The following is a 20,260-nucleotide window of genomic DNA, read 5'->3' as shown; positions in this document are numbered from 1 at the left end:
ATCAAAAGTAAAAAAGAACACAATTCTCATCTAAAAGTGTACCACATTTGTAAACAAAAGTAAGCAGATTTCTTAATTTAAGTCATAGGCTGCTTTTTTCAAGGATTTTACCGTTGAAACAAGATGAACACAAACATGACATTCTTAAATATAAGCATGGTACAATATATACAAAAATATTAACAAGTATTTCACATTTTTCTTACTTGCAAGTGACATGTAGTCTACAATCTTAACTCCCCCATAAACTATAATCACTAAACAAGAGCATTTGTTCAAAGATAAAGGCTGAAAAATGTCAAACAAAACCAAAGTAAACCCCGTACTGCTTCTTGCCATAAATATTGGGATTTTTAGTTTTACCAAGCTGAGGCCCCTCTACAGCTTACAGTGGAGCCAAAGCCCCACACACTAAAAGCAGGGTAGACAGCTTCTGTAAACGAGGTGTAGACTCTGTGCAGAAGTCTCATGCCGTCATTGACGCTGTAAAACGCAAGAATTCCACCTGTATGGTCCAGATAGACGCCGATCCGGGACGCCATCGGAGCAGAGAATTCGGTGCTCTTATTGTTGTGCACGAAGGTGTACTTGGAGTCAGAGCAGTACAGACTCCACGACTTGTTGTTCCAGCCCAGGCTGCAGTCGTTCCCGGTTCCTTTGCGGCGGATTCCCCTGTAGGTGACGGCCACGTCGATCTCTGTCCCCCGCCAGTCCACCTCCCAGTACCAGCGAGCTCCAGACAAGCTCTCCCTGCACAACACCTGGAAGAAAAGGAGAAGAAATAAATAGAGGCGAAATTCCCATACCACATGTACTGAGACATTTAAAGCACTTTTAAAAACCAGGGTGGTTTTGAAGCTTCAAAAAGAAGACGATTGCTTTAAATTCAAATAGAAGACATTAAATTCTCACCTGCTGCCAGTGATCAAATCGATCAGGGTGATCAGGATAGTGTCTAGGTTCACTTTTCATCGTTACTGTCCTGTTTCCCTCTGAAAGGTGAAGGTTGGGGTGGACAGTATTGACATCTAGCGTCAACTGACAGGAGTCTGAAAAGGACAAAAAAATAAAAAATTAAATATGATTCCTATAGTGCTGTTTGTGAACCATACCTCTGAGTAGTGTAAGACTGGGTGTGGCAGGTTGTTTAAAAAGGTTTACACCGGGAAGTATCGCCTTTATTTGCTTAAGCAACGCTGAACTGGAAGTTTCCCTTCAAACATGTTGCTGAACCAGTTTGGCAAACGTCTTTGGAGCAGGTTTCAGTCATCTCTCCAAGGGCCGTCCTTTGTTCAGCCGTTCAATGCTGCCCTCAAGTCCAAGTTTTTCTAAATAACTTGGATTATCTCTAATGAGATTATTAAGGTTTGCTACTAATGCCACGAAACTCTGACAAATAAAAAGTTAAGTAGATTTACTTTTTCCTTTCCAGAACTCAAACTCACATTTCAAGAAGTCCTCTCTTGTCCTCGGTTCTTCATTCGGACTTGATTCTTCCCTGCTCCTTGTTTCTGCTCTCAGAATCGATTCTCTTCTTGGCCTTGCATCAGCTTCTTCTGTGATGTACACTTCCTTCACTGTAAAGACAAAAAACAAAACAGTGAAACGTCTGAAAAGAAATGCTAAATGTAGTGGGGGGGGGGGTGAAAGGAGCACAGTAAGTCCACCTGCTCCTGCGATTTTGCCCATTTCGATTTTGCTGACTTCTTCTAATTGGATCTTCAGTGCAGCGATGGCTCTCTTGGTGGCGTCGAAGGAGTAATTGGGAGCAACACTGACGTTGTTCAGGTCTTCGTACCCGGAGGGGCCGGACAGAGACTGCCAGCTCTGATCAAAATAAAAAGATTCAAATTGGAGATGGGACAAATCTTGCATTTTATCGCCACGCCTGCTATGAATTTGAGCCCCTCACCTGTAGAAAGTGGATGTGATCATCAGTGCGTGAGAGCTTCTCCAGGTTGTTGTGCCTCTTCTTCAGCAGGGTGATCTCCTCTTCCAAACGGTCCAGCAGAATCTCACCCCGGGACACGGTCATCTTTTCGTGGGAGCGGACCATCTCCTTGACCTCGTTGTACTTTCTCTCGATGAGCTGCAAAAGCTCATTGAAGATCCGCTCATTCTCCCCCTGCACTGTTTTAGCCGAGTGCTAATGATACACAGGCAAGAGGGCAAAATGAATGAAAACTAAGGCATTTTGTTTTTGAATGACGCCATGTTTGAATTGGTGTGAACAAGAAGAGATGGCCTACCTGAACGGATTCAACAGCTTGTCTTAGATCCTGCCACTTCTTTATTCTCTGGTCAATCCTTTGTTGAGATTTGTAAAGTGTGGGTCCAAGTTGTTTCTACGTGAAAGTACGGACATAAAAGTCAATAAAATCCAAAGGATTATCAGTGTGTACAGAATAGTTCTGTTCACTCACTTGTTTCTCGGTCCTCTCAGTTCCAGCCGGGACGATGTCGTGGTGTTTGTGTTCATCCAACATGCACAGAACGCACACCAACGTCTGGTCGGAGCGACAGAAAGCTTCCAGCAGCTTGTCGTGCTGTGCACAGACCTTCTCCCTCATCTGACCCGTCGCTTTAACCAGTTTGTGCTTCATCAGGGTAGGGTAGGTGTAGTGCGACTGCAGGTGATCCTGACAGTACGAGGCCAGGCACACCAAGCAGGACTGAGAAGCCTTTGTCTTCTTGGAGGTGCAAAAGTCGCAGAGGACTTCTCCAGACCTGACCTGGGATTTGCTCTGGCTACGAGTGTTTGGCCGATTCGATCTATCCATGCTGCTATATCTCTCTAACTCCAGAATGCCAGTTTGAGACATTTTCTTCCAAAAATGTAAAAAATTAATAAAAAAAAAATAAAAAAATCCAGCAGATGTGAAAAATAAAAAAATTAAAAAATCTGAAGATTGTTTATCTAGATAGAAATGTTTTACCTTCTTGAAGAAACGTGTTAAAAATAACTACAATGCAAAAAAAAAAAAAATTGCTTATTGAGTTCTTAAAGTTTCCAGCTTCGGTGAAACTGTGACACTGACTCACTGTGTGACAAAACGTCTGCTATGTGCTCTAATCTCATTGTAAAACCAGTATTCCAGGTTGGACATTTAACAAGAGAAGGAATGGGCGGAAGTACTTGAAATAAAAGTGATCCGAAAGACAAAAACTTAACAAAATAAAACACTGAATTTTACAGATGATCAATAAAAAGTGCATTTTAAAAGAAGTATATATATTTTTTTTTGTTTTGTTTTCTTTCACAAATTTGTTTTAAAACTTCAGCATTTTACATTCATAGATCTTTTAACAACACCAGTAATGAGGAAATAGCATCATCTAGTGGAATAAAATTTTAACCTCATTGAATATTTTCCACTGCAAGGCCTGAGAGTTTCATGGTATGTTGGTCAAATTTACCAGAACTCCATAGCACAAATCATTTTTCCACATTTGAGCAAACTGGATTAAAAAAAAACCTTGTAAATTAATGCTAAATGGACTGTACTTATGTAGCGCTTTATATCTAAAGCACTTTACACTACAATCGGAGGCAATGAGAGGCTCGGTGTCTTGCCCAGGGGGACTTCAATGTAAATGTTGGTGGAATCGAACCCCCAGCTCTTGCATTGGAGGACAACTGCTCTAGCCACTCAGCCACAGCCCCACCATGTGCTGCCCCTAATGAGAAAAAACTGAACAGATGTGTTGAATAAAACAATTTATTGTACATTGCTTTGGTTTCTAAGAAAATCCAGATTTATATGTTTTATTCCTGCTGGAATATCTTAGTGGCATCTTTTTTGCAAATGTCAGAATAGTTTGTGAATACATATAGTCAAATTTTCCAACACTTAGAACAATTGTTTATACCCAAAAAAAAGAGAAATATATATTTTTTAATGAAAATGTGTGACTGCTGAAGCTCAATTATTATTTTCATCCCTTTAATTCAATCAGGCAAATCCCACTGAGATCACAGATCTCTTTTTCAAGGGAGGCTAGGGCCTGAAGACAAAACAAGCAACCGTGGGAGGAAACTGGAGTACCCAGAGATAACACATGCAAATACAAGGAGAACATGCAAATCCCACACAGAAGAACCCCAGGCCAATCCCAGGGATTGAACCCAGGACCTTCTTACTGTTGCTACCCACTAAGCCACTGTGCTGCCCACTGAATATTTCTGAAGAAGCTAAAACTTCCTAGTCAAGACTAAATTAAGTAAAGCCCTACCTAAAAGTTAAAAGATGGGACACACTAGCTAAAAGTATTAAATACAAGCTAAAAGTAGCAAAAAGCTAGCTAAAAGTGTCAAAAGATACTTAAAAGTAGCAAAACTGTAGCTAAAAACGAAAAGTAGCAAAAGGCTAACAAAAAGCTATAAGTATCAAAACTATAGCTAAAAGCCAAATGTAGTGAAAGGTTAGCTAAAAGTAGCTCAAGTCTAGCCAAAAGAGTAAAAGTAGCCATCTAAGCACAGCTTTCATAAAGGTGGTCTTTGCTTTGTTTTTGTGTGTTAAATGTTGTCCAACTGCCATGTTATTGAAATAGCTTAATCTTATGCAAAGTCAGCTTTTGTGCTAAATATCCAGAGCTATGTCAATCGCTCACACTGTTTCTGTAATTAAAATGTGTTTTGATCACATTTAAGAAGCATAACCTTGACTCAGGAATGCTAGCCAATTATAGACCTATATCTAATCTAACTTTCATCTCAAAAATTCTAGAAAAAATAGTTGCTGGTCTGTTACATGATCATCTTCAAAGAAATACCGGTAAACTGTTTGAAGAGTTTCAGTCAGGTTTTAGAGCTCACCACAGCACTGAATCTGCACTGGTGAAAGTTACTAATGATATTCTCATGGCCTCTAATAATGAACAGGTGTCTGCACTGGTCCTGTTAGACCTCAGTGCTGCATTTGATACAGTTGATCACAATATTCTATTACAGAGACTTGAATATGATGTACACGAACGGCTCTAAATCGGTTTAAATCATATCTGTCTGATAGATTCCAATTTGTAAATGTAAATAATAAATCTGCATCATACATCAAAGTCATGGCGTTCCTCAAGGTTGAGTGCTTGGACTAATACTCTTTACCTTATATATGCTTCCATTAAGTAAATTTATTAAACAGCATGGGATAAATTTTCATTGTTGTGCTGATGATGTACTGTTATATTTGTTCTTGAAACCCAATGAATCCAATCAGCTACTTAGACTACAAGCATGTCTTAAAGACAAAAACCTGGATGACCCTTCATTTTCTGCTTTTGAACACAGACAAGACTGAGGTTTTCGTTTTTGGACGTGAACATCTTAAGAATAAATTTTTCAGCCTTTTGCATTACTTGTATAGAATTATTCTTGCCTCCAGCTCTAATGTTAAAAATCTTGGTGTTATTTTTGATCAGGACATGTCTTTTATCCCTCACAATAAAAACGTTACTAGAACCATCTTCTTCCACCTGCGTAATATCGCTAAAATTAGAAACATCTTATCTAAAAATGATGCAGAAAAATTGGTTCATGCATTTGTCACATCTAGACTGAACTATTGTTATCTGGGTGTCCAAAAACTTATTTAAAAAGTCTTCAGTTGATCCAAAATGCTGCTGCCAGAGTCTTAACTGGAGTTAGTGGGAGAGATCATATCTCTCCAGTTTTAGCTTCTCTCCATTGGCTCACTGTCAAATCCAGAATTGAATTCAAAATCTTACTTCTAACCTACAAAGCTCTCAACAACCTAGCTCCATCTTATTGTTCCATATTTTCCTAACAGAGCACTTCGCTCTCAGACTGCAGACTTACTTGCAGTCCCTAGTGTTTCCAAAAGTAGAATGGGAGGAAGATCTTTCAGTTATCAGGCTCCTCTCTTGTGGAACCAACTTCCAGTTTCTGTCTGTAAAGCTGACTTTCCTTTTGAAAATTCTAGAATTAGGGTCGGCTTGTTATGCTGCCTTAAGCTTAGACTACTAGAGGACAGGCCCTGTGATGGACTTGCGACCCGTCCAGGGTGTACCCCGCCCCTCGCACAGTGATTGCTGGACATGGGCACCAGCGACCCCCGTGACCCAAAATGGAACAAACGGGTAAAGATAATGGATGGATGGATGGATACTAGAGGACAAATTGACCTCATTTCCTTAAATAATTTGCTAAAACGGAAAAGTTTTCATTTGATACTATTTCTATCTTAACATGTGATTCTTGACCTGCCATTGTGTATCTGTTCCTACCAAACCCAGTCGGTCAAAGCAGATGGCCGCTTGTCCTGAGTCCATCCATCCATTTTCTTTACCCGCTTATTCCATTTTGGGTCACGGGGGTCGCTGGTGCCCATGTCCAGCAATCACTGTGAGAGGGGCGGGGTACACCCTGGACAGATCGCAAGTCCATCACAGAGACACATAGAGACAAACGCGACAAACAAACATTCACTTTCTCACTCACACCCAGGGACAATCCAGAGTTACCAATCAGGCTAACATGCATGTTTTTGGTCTGTGGGAGGAAACCGGAGTACCCGGAGAAAACTCACGCATGCACGGAGAGAACATGCAAACTCCATCCAGAAAGGCACCTGGACCAGGATTTGAACTGGGGACCTGCTCGCTGAGAGGCAGCAGCTCTACCAATTGCACCACCGTGCTGCCCTGTCCTGAGTCTGGTTCTGTTAAAGGTTTCTTCCTCATGAGGGAGTTTTTCCTTTCCACTGTCGCCTTCATGTTTGCTCAAGATGAGAATTCTGTGATGGAGTTAAATTCCAAGCAGTCTACTCCTAAGATAAATAATGTTAAACTATTACTTTTTATGAACATTTTTGTTAACTTATTATTTTTATATGAATGTTTCTGTTCAGTGCCCTAAGATGACTCCTGTTGTGACTTGGTACTATATAAATAAACTGAATTGAATTGAATTAAAAAAACAAAACAATTATCTATCCTCTAGCTATTTATCCACTTATCTATGGAGTTGCTACAGGCTATATTTATACACTAAAAGCACAAAATCACACAATATATTCTCCATTTTCATTGACAAAGCAACATTGTTTTCTGTGTAAACAAAATGCACAAAATTGCAAGCAAAATTTTGATTTTTGAATTGAATTTTGCACACTTACATAAGTTCCCTCGCAGAAAAGAAGTTACAAATACCAAGTTTAAAGTCAAAGGAGTGGATATATATTTTCCACAAATCGCATTGAAATAAAATGTCAATATTTCGTGTATGCAGGAAAAATTACATTTTTTGGTCCGAGCTGCATAAAGAGCTTGTCATGCACTACTACTCCGAGCCTGCAGGGGGCGATGATGATTTCCGCTCTGCCTTGAAACGACAATAGTTCCTTTCGCTAAAGTTGCTCCTACGTTGGCGCCAGATGAGCTGTGGCGGCAGCGATTCGCACAGATCGAGGAAGAAAGATCGAGGCTCACCCACTTCAGCTTGCATTCCGTTCATAACCCCTAGTTTAAAGAAAATCGATTTCTCATTTTCTTTTTTTAACCATTTATAAAGAACAAAGATAGAAAGGTGGGTATGTGCACGCCACGATTTATGATATATTCAAGACTGATGTGATCCTTAATCCCATCGTTTAATGCAACATAGTATTTAGCATTGAGTCTGATGAACGGCGGGTAATATTGTAACCTTATTGTTTATAAAGATGCATGGATTGACTATATTTTTGTCAACATGTCCTTGCTTTATGATGGAAAAATATAGGCCTCGATCCGCACTATCTGTAAGTCGGTGTGCAATTTAAAGCAGACAAGCTCAGCAGCTCGTGATTGGTAAAATTTGATCTTTAAAGTGTTTTTTCAGAGTAAAAGCTTTTTGAATGCACGTTTGTTGATGAACTGACCCATTTCACGGGGGGACGGTCCGCTTTGTCTTTTAAAATGTATTATGTTTAACGCAGTTAAAGTGGGTGTTTTTTAAACTACGTTTCCGCTAAGAGTGTTCGATCGGCATCAGTGGTCGGAGGCTTTAGCCAGGCTAACAAACTGGATTAGCCGGATCGTTAGCCGTGCTATGTAGCATAGACACGCTAACGCAGCCGCTAACGCAGCGCCATTGAAGTGTGTCTTTTCTGGCGCTGCCGCATTGAAGAGGGATTGTAGCCCAGATCTGTCTAGTCCTCTAATACAACGGTTCCAACAACCAGCTTTTAGTGATTTTTGTTTGATCAACGTGTTTGAGCTGTTATCTGCTGTGTTTTTTTTGTTTGTGAGTGAGTATCAGCCGCTCCTTTCCCGGGTTTTCCGCTCGCCATCTTCTTCCCAGTTAGCCATCTTTGTTTCAGCTAGCCAGCTCCCGAACAAGGCTGCCAGTGCCTCTTAGCTTGCTAAATCTAACATTTTGGTTGTCTGTTGATCATCGTTACAAGGTAATATTTATTTTAATCGTCTCCGTGGTTTCTGGAGTACAGTTGGCTTCGTTTGTGGTATGCTTGATGCTCCCTTTCGTTGTTTAAATACATCGTGAACGATGAACGCTAAGCGTGGCTAACGTTAGCAAGTGGCAGCCATCTTAAGTGCTGGTGTGGCACAACAAGATGGCCTGTTAATAATCGCTGGGAGAATTTCCGTGTCAATCGTCGTCTTTGGTTGCACTGGCATACGTGATTAAACCACTGCTGTTATAGTGAGTATTAATAGCTATCTATAACCCTATTTCAAATACGTATGCGATGGCTTTTGCTCGTTGAGCTAGTTAGCTGGCTAAATTGTGGACAAATTAGCGGCTAACACAATGCTATTTGTCGTTAACCAGTCTCCAAGCGACCGTAGCCAGCTAACTAGCGGCTATGAATGCTATTTGTTGCTGCTTTGGAAGGCTAGCGATTATCAGGTTGCTGCCTGATACCCCAAAATGTACTCGTTTTATAGGTCCTATAGTTTTAAGAGTTGTATCAAATTTAAGGCTGAACTGCGCAGTAAAGTTTTGCGTGACTCGGCTGGACAACGGTTTTCGGATTAAGTTAGAATATAGGCTGTGTGGTTCACACAGCTGTCATTTGATTTTGCTAATAGAGTGAAGCTTGTCTTGTACCACAAAGTAGTTAGCAAAACACTCACTACTTGGTGGGAACGTTTATTGGAATATGAATCCTTGGACGTGAATGAATTTCTTGTTAAACCACATTTACTATTTTATCAAATCCACTACAAGTTTTATAGCCCCATCTCAGCCCCACCATTAATGCGGATTATGTGCATTTGTATCTTTAATGTGTAGTCCCATCTCAAGCCTCAGCTTGTGGGTTTGAAGTTGTCTTTATTCGATAAGACAACCTAACTTAATTCTGTAAAATCATTTTGTGTGAACGCCTGAATAGAAATAATCTGAGGCGTTTCAGTCATGGTTTAGAGCTCATCATAGCACAGAAATGTCACTGGTGAAGTTACTAATTATATTCATGGCCTCAGACAATGGACTTGTGCTTGTAATGGTCTTGTTAGACCTCAGTTCTGCATTTGATACAGCTGATCACAATGTTCTACTACAGAGTCTTGAATATGGTATCGGAATTACATGAACAGCTCTTAAATAGTTTAAATCATATTTATTTGATGGATTCCAGTTTGTAAATGATTCTTCTTTGTACATCAAACTTATGGCATGAAGTGCCATAAGTTATTAAACAGCATGGGATAAATTTTCATTGTTATGCTGATGATACTCTTATATTTATCCATGAAACCCAATTAATCCAATCAGTTGCTTAGATTACAAGCATGTCTCAAAGACATAAAAACATGGATGATCATACATTTTCTGCTTTTAAACTCGGACAAAAAAAAGAGTTGTGGTTTTTGATGATTATCAAAAAATGATGCAGAAAAAGTGGCCCAAACGTTTGTTGTGCCTATGCTGGACTATTGCAATTGTTTATTATCTGGGTGTCCAAAAAATTATTTAAGAAGTCTTCAGTTGATCTAAAATGCTGCTGTCCGGTGTCTTGAGAGTAGGTGAGATCGTATTGCTCCAGTTTTAGTTTCAACAACGTAGCTCCATCTTATATTGCAGATCTTATTGTTCCATATTTTTTCTAACTGAGCACTTTGCTCTTAAACTGCAGGTTTACTTGTGGTTCCTAGAGCTTCCAAAAGTAGAATGGCAAGCAGAGCTTTCAGTTATCATTCTCCTCTGTTGTGGAACAAATTTCCAGTAACTGTCCTCTTATGCTGCTGGAGGACAAGTTGACTACATTTCCTCACTCTGCAGCCGTCTTTACTTGCTCAACTTCTGCTTGTATTCGTAATTATTTTTATCTTGTAACGTGTTTTTGTTTCTCTCTTCCTATAGAAAGTACACCTGGACCAACCATTCTTTCTTTGTTTTTCCTTCCTGTCCTCTCTAGAAATGCACCAATAACGGTATCGGTCCTGATATCGGGGAAATACACTTCTGGATCGGGTATCGGTGACAATGTGACCGATCCATGACTGGGCAGATCTATTCACTCTAATTCTATGCTTTCTGCTCTTGAGTGACGTCACGCGCTAGCGAACTCGCCACATAGATTGTTTTCAAAATGGAGCGAGCGAAAGGATCAGCCATTTGGAACAATTTCACACTACCTCAGCCAACACATTCAACATCTACGTGCAATACGTGCGCAGTGACGGTTCCAAGGGGTGGCACTAAAACTTCCAGCTATAACACCACCAACTTAATCAAGCATCGGTATCGGAAGGGAAAAAGGTGGATCGGTGCAGCCCTGGTCCTCTCAAACCCCAGCCGTTTGAAGCAGATGACCGCTCTTCCTGAGCCTGATTTTGCTGGATGTTTCTTCCTGTTAAAAGGGAGTTTTTCCTTTCCACTGTTGCCTTTTTGCTCGCTCAGGATGAGAGACTGCGACGAAGTGAAGATTCCATGCATTCTCCTGACTCCTAACTTTTACTAATTGGCTTTGATAATGTACCGGTATGTAAATGTTTTTGTACAGTGCCCTGAGACGACTGAAACAGAATTTAATTTATCTCAAAAATCTGATTTCTGTCCCATCATAGGTACACAGTGGAACTTTATCGCAGGTCCTTCCTCCCCGCAGCTGTTAAACTTTATAACAATCACCGATCGCAACAAATTAAAAGTGTTTACTTCTCTGCACAGTTGCACTGTTTTTCCATTTCTTGGACATAGTGTGTTGTTTCCTTTTACGTGCAACAACACACATGCACATTTTGTACATTCTTTAAATTATCCTGCTCAGTTCACATCTCTTGAACCTGGATATTCTATTTTTAATGACTGCACAGTATTTTCATATGCTGTAAATATGCCCTTACTGTACAGCATGGATTATAAAGTTCTCAGTCACTGCAACAGATTTTCCATCATTTTGAATGTGGCCAGGACGGATTTCCGTCATTGTAAAAATGAGGACTATTAAAAAAAAAAACGTGTTTTGTTGTCATCTTGTTAAAGCCGTCCAATTAGATGCTGATACAGGATTTAAACTGTTGCCAGAACTGATACACCATCACCACCACCCCTCTCTCTCCTGTGACCTGACCTCCCCGAGACTTTTGTATCTAAAATCTTAACTTTGTATTAACTGTGTTCGGAGCTTCTTCATCATTCTACAGACATGTGACCTGTGCACACGACCAAACTCCAGGTCAGAGAGAGTGACGTGCAGCGTGAGCACGCTGCCGGTTGAGTTTCTTTCACTGTGAGAGAGGCTGTTTGTCCAGTATTTGTTTAGAAAATATTAGAGCTAAAAGACGAACATTAATATGCCCCAGATTATACCAGAGATAAGTGTCTCCATTTAACTTTAGCTAAAGTCCTGTAAATATAAACCCTTTCAATGAAATAACAATTTTAGGGTAGAAATGCCAGTCTAGACAAGAAATAAGTTGATTTATGTTCTGCAAAAGACTTCCTGTGCTTTATTTTATTTTTTTAATATATCAACCCGGCCTCAACTGCAATGATAGTAACCTACAGAAAAGTTGTTAAAACCCCTCTCTTCCTTCAGAATGCTGTTGGTCTTGATGCAGGTTAACGTCTTCCTACAACTTGGAGAACACTACTGTGTATCTAACAAGGTTGAGTCAGGTCCACTGGACGGATTCTTCTTTGTTGAAACCTTTTTGTCTTTTAACCAAAAGACTTCTTCAGTCTGAGATCAGACTTGGAAGGTCCCCGGACCCACGCTTGCCTCCACTCTAATTTGCCCACAGAGGGCCCTTGAGCAAGCCTTTAACCCTCCTATCATCTGCTCCCCTGGGCACCCAGATGGCAACTCTGTTCCACGCAGAGTAACCCACAGCAGTTGGGTACCCCTAGGGTTAGAAAAAAAATTCAGTCAAATTATTTTTTCCCTACTTTAATCCATGTGTACCACATTCTCAATCATATTCTGTTTTTATATTGTTGTACCTTTGTGTGAATCTGCATTGTTTGATTTACCTGACACTTTGCTGCTGGTACACCTGAATTTCCCCACTGAGGAGCAATAAAGTCATGTCTATTCTATGTGTATTAGTTGCTTTAATGATTGAATATTTGCTGTTTTTCAGAGTGTATTAGAATCAAGATTATACAGCTTCCTTTTTAAGTGAACTGCATGTTTTTGGCTAATATTGTCTAGTTGTTGACATGGTACTGTAGATGAGAGCTGGAAATCACAAAATACTGTTGTGTGTGTTTTACTAAACCAATTTATACTCTTCGTGTTCAACTGTATGTGAGATTAAAACATCAATATTCTGTTTTAAAAAATAATGTCCCCATAAAATTTTGCTAACTTGTGAAGCTTGCATTTTTGAGTGTCCCATCCTGATCCCCGAGGGCCACTGTCCTGCTCCAACACACCTGCTGGTTGAATTGCCTTTTTGTGTTCTATAGAACCCTGTTAAACACCCACTGATTCAAATCAGGTGTGCTGGATCAGAGAAAGCTCTAGAACATGCAAGATTGTGGCTCTCAGAATCAGGCTTGGACACTCCTAGTGTAAACATTTCATGGGCGTGTTGGATTGCTGATTTAGCTGGTACAACCTTAGTATTTATGCTTTATGTAGCACACTGATGTTTCTTTTCTTTTTACAGGTCTGCTTACTATCTCTAGGGTGACAGAAGCAAGGAAAAGAGCCCAAAACCATACCCCCCCATTTCTTTTTTGTTTGTTTCTCATCCGGCAAGAAAACGGAGGCCGTAGGGCTGGAGTGTGTTCTTATGGCCGAGTCAGAGACTGAATGTGACACGCCCGGGCTTGACACGCTTGGGTCGGAGTGTGTCATAGCCCATAGCCATGTCGACCTTCACTATGGAGCTGAAACTGAGATCATGACAGAGGAAAAGCGTGGGTTGGAGCTGGAGATCCATGGCTCAGACCTAAAGATTCAGGGGCTGGGAACAGAACTCGGTGCTGTGGCTTGTGTTGATGCAATTGTAGCGGAGACTGACCATGATTATATTAAAGTGGAACATAGTGATATTCACTGTTTCACGGCAGCAGAAATCAAGCAGTCAGGAACCGAGACTCTTCTGGGAGAGGTGCTGCTTAGGACAGAAGGCGAGCATGTTGTTAAAATGGAGTCTGATCACGGCGGGGAGCTAACAATTGAGTCTGAGAATGGTGTAATCATACACGAAGCACATGGCCTACAGTGCAACGAGTGTGGTGAGATTTTTGGCAGCATAGCTGATCTTCACCAACACTTTGAGATCCACAAAGACCTCAATCCTTACATTTGTATTCACTGTGGTGAGAGTTTTGCTGTAGAGGCCAGCCTTAAGCAGCACATGAAAATTCACATGAAAGAAAAACCCTATGCTCCCCCTGGGGTAGAAATCATGGGCAAAGATGTCATTGAGGCCTACAGCCTCAAGTCCCATCAGATGATTAATTTGCCAGACAAACCGCACAGATGCTCGGAGTGCGGAAAGAGCTTCGCCGCAGCCATTACACTGAGAGAACACATGAAGATGCATTCTGAAGACAAGCCGTACAAATGCACCCAATGCAGGAAGAGCTTTGTCCGCAGAAGGCATTTGAAGAAGCACCAAGAGGTCCATGCACGTGAAAAGCCATATACATGCGGCCAGTGTGGCAAAGGCTTTGCTACAACTTCCAACCTGAAGCAGCACCAGAAGACCCATGCCACTATTGTTCTAGGAGAGAAACCCCACCAGTGCATTCAGTGTGGGAAGTGTTTTGCTACTGCTGCCACTCTCAGAGAGCACCAGAGGATCCACTCGAGTGAAAAGCCATACAAATGCAATATGTGCAGAAAGAGTTTTGTCCGCAAGCGCCATCTAAAGAAGCATCAGCAAGTCCACGCTGGAGGCAAACCCTACACCTGCAGACATTGCAACAAGGGCTTCAACCACTCCTCGTCTCTGTCGCGCCATAACAAGACCCACCTGCAGAATCCGGTGTTTTCTCAACCCCAGCCCGGAAAAACCTTGTCTTACGGCACTCCCCAAAAGCAGAGAGTACATCAGGAAGGAGAGAAACCTTACATGTGCAACCACTGCGAGAAGGGGTTCAATCATTCCTCTTCATTGTCACGGCACCAACGAGTCCACTCGGATGGAAACAGATGGACTTACACCTGTGGTCACTGTGGTAAAAGATTCAATCAATCTTCGTCTCTTGTAAGGCACCAGAGAATTCACTTGGAGAATAAACCACAGCAGCCACAACTACCACAGCCAACCCCACAGACACCACCACAGCAGTACAGTCCCATCCCTATCCCGTCACCAAAGGTTTTCCCTAACAATGCCTTCCCAAAGCAGCATATCCTTTCTGTCGAAAAACCATACAGGTGCTCTCAGTGTGGAAAAGGCTTTAACCATTCATCTTCTCTCTCCAGGCATCATAGGATTCATGTACCGGTAGAAGATCAGTGAGCAGTCACCCCCCCCCCCCCCTCGCCGTGCAACATCCCTAATGCCCGAACTTGTTTGTTTTGCAGATCATTTTTTTCATCTGCATCACCAGAACGTAAAATGTCAGGCCGACCTACTGACAAGAGGTCATGTCGGCGCTTTATTTGAGTCTAATTGACAGTAATGCAGAAGTCTTCAAAAGGAAAAGTCCAACCCTGTAATGAACTTAGTGAAATACGTTTAAGAACAGAACCTAGAGCTTTATGCTCAGTTTCAACAAAGTTCAGTTGCATATTGTGAAGGAATCGATTCTTGTCATTCAAATTCAGGACCTCCAGAACTCTTTTAAAGATATACACGATAAAATTGTAACTTGGTAAATATGCTTCATCCTGTTTTTTGATAAAATAATTCTGTTAATCTCAGTGGTGTTTATTTTTGCTTTACATCTCCTCACTATTCAAGTCTACATAAAGTTTGGACAAGAACTTTGTCTTCAGTTTGAATATTTATTTCCACTTACATAGCCCACGTGAAACCAATATCAAAAATCCAATGTAAATACTTGATTTTCTTTATATATACATATATATAAATAAATAGGTGACTAGTGTGCTGTTCCAAAAGATGACATTTTTGATAGTAAGATTCACTTCGTCTTCACTTTATTTTGCCCTTTTCACTATTTTGTTCCAGGTGTTGGAGGTGAGAAGAATCAAAACAAAATGATTGCAGATTGTTTTTCAAAACTGGTCTCCATAATCCACGAGCCGACTTGTATATTTATGAGGTTGGATTTTGTACGTCCACGATTTCTCACAGTTCTGAGTTGTACAGAGCGATTCCGGCTGATACCCTGACTCTAATGACATGCAACTTAGCCATTAGTCGACGTCTGTTAGAAAATAAAAACCTTCTTGATAGCATATTACAACATGAACCGTGTCCTAATTATTTACCACATTGTTTCAGCTACACTCAAGTTCCAAATGTACATGATATACTTTATTGCTTTAGAGACTAATTGTGTATAGAATATTGGTAACCCTTGTTCGTCTGCAGACTTATCACCATTTGATCCAAAATAAGAACAAGGCTGTGTATATTAAGGCTACAACAGAAAATACTTTTCCAGGATTTTTCCCAGGTCTGACAGATTGCGCTCTTATTTACTGTTTTGTGTAAAATATCTTTTACAAACTAATGTATTTTTTTAAACATGGCTTGGGTTATATGAAAGGGAATGCGACTGTTTTATGAGAGTGAGCAATATTTTCGTTTTGTTTGGAAAACAGTTGCGTGTCCGACTGTAGCATAGTTCTCTTCCCTGTTAGATAGGTGCCTTACTGCATGCGAAGTAGAAATGTATGCTGAGTTATTTGAGAAAAGTTCATTCGTTCAACCTTTTATTTAGACAGGTTAATCCCGTTGAGCCTCGAGGCCTCATTTACAAGAGAGACCTGATTAAAGTTAGGGTTTTCAGGAGATTTTAGTTATGTTAATTTACCCAACCTTTTAATTTTGTCACTCATAAGTTTGCTTTTATTGCTTTAATGTATATTCCCATGTGTTTACACTGTTACAACTGTTTTTTCCCCACCCCCCCTTTTTTTTTTGTTAATAGCCTCATTGTAGAGAAAAAATGTAAAAGATCCATATAGACTTCTCAAGACTTGTCCTTAAGAGAATGGGTGGCACATATATGGATAAATAAAGGTTGTTGACTCTCTGCTGGTGTAATCAATGGCTTTATGACGTGGTCAAAGCTTGTTTTAGAGATCTTGTTAAATCAAGTAGATTAAGATGAACATGGCACAAAAAAATTCTCATGCTTGGAATTTCATAGCCTGTCCACATGGTGTCGCCGTACACTGGCGACTACTGCAGAGAAGAGTTCAGTTACTGCTGAGTAAATTCAGTTTTGGCAAAGTTTCTTAGCTGGACATGGGCCAGTGGTGTACTTTACATTTTTGTGGTGGCTATACTGTGCTTCGAAACCAAAAGTATACCCGTTAGTGCGATGTAATCGTCAATTTATATTGATTTTTAGACATTGATATTGAACTTTTCCAAATTTCTCTACAACAAACTATAACAGAATTTCTAAAATGGTATCGAAGCAAAACATGTTTAACTACTAAATACAGAAGTATACAATAATTTGCTGGATATGCAAATGTAATAAGCGCTGGAAGCGTTTTAACGTGTCAAGAGACATGCTTAATATGTATCGCTGGGTACTTTTACGTGGGTATACTGAAATTCTCAAGCTTCTTTGTGGGTACTCTGTATGACCTTGTATCACGTAGACTACACCACTGACATGGGCACCTGTGACGAAAAGGAAGAAGCATAGGTAAAGATGATGGATGGTCATTTTATAATGTGTAGCCTTCACCTGTTATTACTAGTACTCTAGCATTGAGTATTTTCTGTTTCTACAGGGTACCCTTACTGACTGGAGTATGCATGTTGTGAGCATGAACTTTGAAAAGTACAAACCGGATTCCAAAAAAGTTGGGACACTAAACAAATTGTGAATAAAAACAATGCAGTGATGTGGAGGTGCCAACATCTAATCTTTAATTCAGAATACCATACCACTTTATTTATAGAGCACTTAAAACAGGGACAAGGCCAACTAAAGTGCTGTACAGACAAAACAAGTAACACCGAGCAAAATACAAAATGAGGTAAATCAGAATATAGACATAAAAACGATGCAGATAATGACGACAAACCAGTGTGGAGCATACAGGATCAAAACACAGATCATTGGTGTTGAAAGCTACTGAATAGAACATAAATCACAGATCAAAAGTTTAAACAATGTATCATTGTAAGGGAAAATTCTGTTGTTTCCAAATTTCATGGCATCAACAAATCCCAAAAAAGTTGGGACAAGTCCATTTTTACCACTGTGTGGCATCCCCCCTTCTTACAACACTCAACAGACGTCTGGGGACAGAGGAGACCAGTTTCTCAAGTTTATAAATAGGAATGCTCTCCCATTCATGTCTAATACAGGCCTCTAACTGTTCAATCGTCTTGGGCCTTCTTTGTCGCACCTTCCTCTTTATGATGCGCCAAATGTTCTCTAGAGGTGAAAGACATGGACTGCAGGCTGGCCATTTCAGTACCCGGATCCTTCTCCTACGTAGCCATGATGTTGTGATTGCTGCAGAATGTGGTCTGGCATTATCGTGTTGAAAAATGCAGGGTCTTCCCTGAAAGAGATGACGTCTAGATGGGAGCATATGTTGTTCTAGAACCTGAACATAGTTCTCTGCATTAATGGTGCCTTTCCAGACATGCAAGCTGCCCATGCCACAAGTGCTCATGCAACCCCATACCATCAGTGATGCAGGCTTCTGAACGGAGCGTTGATAACAACTTGGGCTATCCTTGTCCTCTCTGGTCCGGATGACATGGCGTCCCAGTGTTTCATAAAGAACTTCAAATCGTGACTCATCTGACCACAGAACAGTCTTCCATTTTGCCACACTCCATTTTAAATGACCCCTGGCTCAGTGCAAACATCTGAGCTTGTGGAGCTTGCTTAGAAATGGCTTCCTCTTTGCACTGTAGAGTTTCAGCTGGCAACGGCGGATGGCATGGTGGATTGTGTTCACTGACAATGCTTTCTGGAAGTATTCCTGAGCCCATTCTGTTTTTTCCTTGACAGTGGCATTCCTGTTTGAGGTGCAGTGACGTTTAAGGGCCCGGAGATCACGAGCATCCAGTAGAGTTTTACAGCCTTGACCCTTACGCACAGCGATTGTTCCAGATTCTCTGAATCTTTTGATGATGTTATGCACGGTTGATGATGATAACTTAAAAGTCTTTGCTCTTTTACGCTGGGTAACACCATTCTGGTATTGCTGCACTATCTTTCTGCGCAACAATGGTGGAATTGGTGATCCTCTTACCATCTTGGCTTCTGAGAGACACTGACACTCTGAGAAGCTCTTTTTATACCCAATCATGTTGTCAGTTGACCTAATTAGTGTTAATTGGTCTTCCAGCTGTTCATTATATGCTCAATTTCCTTTTTCCAGCCACTTATTGCTACTTGTCCCAACTTTTTTGGGATTTGTTGACACTGTGAAATTTTGAAACAACATATTTTTCCTTTAAAATGTTAAATTTACTCAGATTAAAATTTTGATCTGTCATCTATGTTATATTACAAATAAAATATTGACATTTGCCATCTCCACATCATTGCATTCAGTTTTTATTCACAATTTGTTTAATGTCCCAACTTTTTTGGAATCTGGTTTGTAAGTGAGGTACCATCTTCTAGGTGTATCACATATTTACATCATTTGAGGAAACTGCTTTGTAGATCTTATATTGCTTTAAAATAAAGTTCAAATGATTCAGGTGACCAAAGGTTATTCTGTTGTGGCCAAGGCCATCATTGGCCATCCCCTGCATAGCTCCAACATTAGGCCTTGTGGAAATTAAAACTGCTCTTCAGGATCCATCACATTCTATGGAATCCCATTTCTCTCATGAAAGAAAAAAGCCCAACAGGAAGTCTTGATTACGAGAATAAAAGTAATAATTTTGAGTTTATAACTATGAGAATAAATGTCATAATTTCGACTTTTTTAATTTAATTTTTAAGTTTGTCCCTTGCCAAAACTACAGGGACGCAACTTCCTGTCAGACACTGGTAGTTTTCTTACATAGCACATGTATTGAGTAGGACTACTTGGATGGATTAATTCATTCAATGTATGTCCCTCTGCCTTCAAACAGCAATCCATTTAAACAAAGGTATGTAATGTATACATCTTTTCATCGTCTATATATCATTTAGTATTGAAACCCATTTCCACTATGAAATAAAAGCCCAACAGGAAGTCATAATTGAGTTTTAAAGTCATAGTTACGAGAACAAAAGTCATAATTATGACTTATTCACGTAATTATGATTTTAAAACTCATAATTATGACTTTTATTCTCGTAATTAAGACTTTAAAAATTGAAATTATGACTTCCTGTTGGGCTTTTGTTTTTTCCTTTCATGGCTGAAATGGGCTTCCATACATTGCAGTACCTCAGACAAGCAAAAACAAAATAATCTGTGTTCTTATATACAGTTTAACTCATACCCACTTGAATATTTTACACCAAAAACATTAAGGTTTGCTTGCATTCCCTGTTCATTTCCAGTCAAGAAAAACACTCATCTCTACAACTGCAAACATTCACTATTGAATGCATGAACTTTATTTAAAAAGGGGACAATGTACAACTCAAACATAAATGTCACCATTTATTGTCCTGTACCAGATTATAGCAAAAGCTAGTTCGCATCTGCAGTCCCAAAGGTATTCAAATACCTCACTGGCGTGGACATCGGCGTACCGCTTGTTAGTA

At 40.2% G+C, this 20,260-nt stretch overlaps 2 protein-coding genes across 3 annotated transcripts; one reads left to right on the top strand and one right to left on the bottom strand.

Annotated features, from left to right (window-relative positions):
• Positions 1–359: 359 nt before the first annotated feature.
• Positions 360–2,860, bottom strand: ftr14l (finTRIM family, member 14-like). Its single transcript, XM_037696785.1, has 7 exons — positions 2,424–2,860; positions 2,250–2,345; positions 1,913–2,146; positions 1,668–1,827; positions 1,446–1,577; positions 913–1,049; positions 360–761 (listed from the first exon to the last, which is right to left on the bottom strand). The coding sequence occupies exons 1-7, from the start codon at positions 2,820–2,822 to the stop codon at positions 360–362; spliced, it is 1,560 nt and encodes a 519-aa protein (XP_037552713.1). The 5' UTR covers positions 2,823–2,860.
• Positions 2,861–7,384: 4,524 nt separating this feature from the next.
• Positions 7,385–16,517, top strand: si:ch211-198a12.6 (uncharacterized protein LOC563253 homolog). 2 transcript variants are annotated; one of them, XM_037679372.1, is made up of 2 exons: positions 7,385–7,543; positions 13,081–16,517. In XM_037679372.1, exon 2 carries the CDS (start codon positions 13,207–13,209, stop codon positions 14,887–14,889), a length of 1,683 nt encoding a protein of 560 aa, XP_037535300.1. In that variant the 5' UTR covers positions 7,385–7,543; positions 13,081–13,206; the 3' UTR covers positions 14,890–16,517. The 2 variants fall into 2 exon arrangements, with proteins under 2 accessions (XP_037535300.1, XP_037535308.1); XM_037679380.1 differs by lacking the exon at positions 7,385–7,543 and adding an exon at positions 8,152–8,246.
• The last annotated feature ends 3,743 nt before the right edge of the window (positions 16,518–20,260 follow it).

This window comes from Nematolebias whitei, chromosome 1 (genome assembly GCF_014905685.2).
Source record: "Nematolebias whitei isolate Nwh7 chromosome 1, NemWhi1, whole genome shotgun sequence".
Taxonomy (NCBI): domain Eukaryota; kingdom Metazoa; phylum Chordata; class Actinopteri; order Cyprinodontiformes; family Rivulidae; genus Nematolebias; species Nematolebias whitei.
Note: the sequence above shows the minus strand (reverse complement) of the source record. Positions and strands in the feature narration are given on the sequence as shown.

What these genes read in the sequence shown, in the direction of transcription:
- ftr14l (XM_037696785.1), bottom strand. Translation starts at nt 2,822, where the DNA reads ATGTCTCAAACTGGCATTCTGGAGTTAGAGAGATATAGCAGCATGGAT. An exon ending in AAGCTGTTGAATCCGTTCAG is followed by an intron (nt 2,147 to 2,249) that starts GTAGGCCATCTC and finishes GTGTATCATTAG; the next exon opens with CACTCGGCTAAAACAGTGCA. An exon ending in GATTTGATCACTGGCAGCAG is followed by an intron (nt 762 to 912) that starts GTGAGAATTTAA and finishes CTTTTCTTCCAG; the next exon opens with GTGTTGTGCAGGGAGAGCTT.
- si:ch211-198a12.6 (XM_037679372.1), top strand. Translation starts at nt 13,207, where the DNA reads ATGGCCGAGTCAGAGACTGAATGTGACACGCCCGGGCTTGACACGCTT.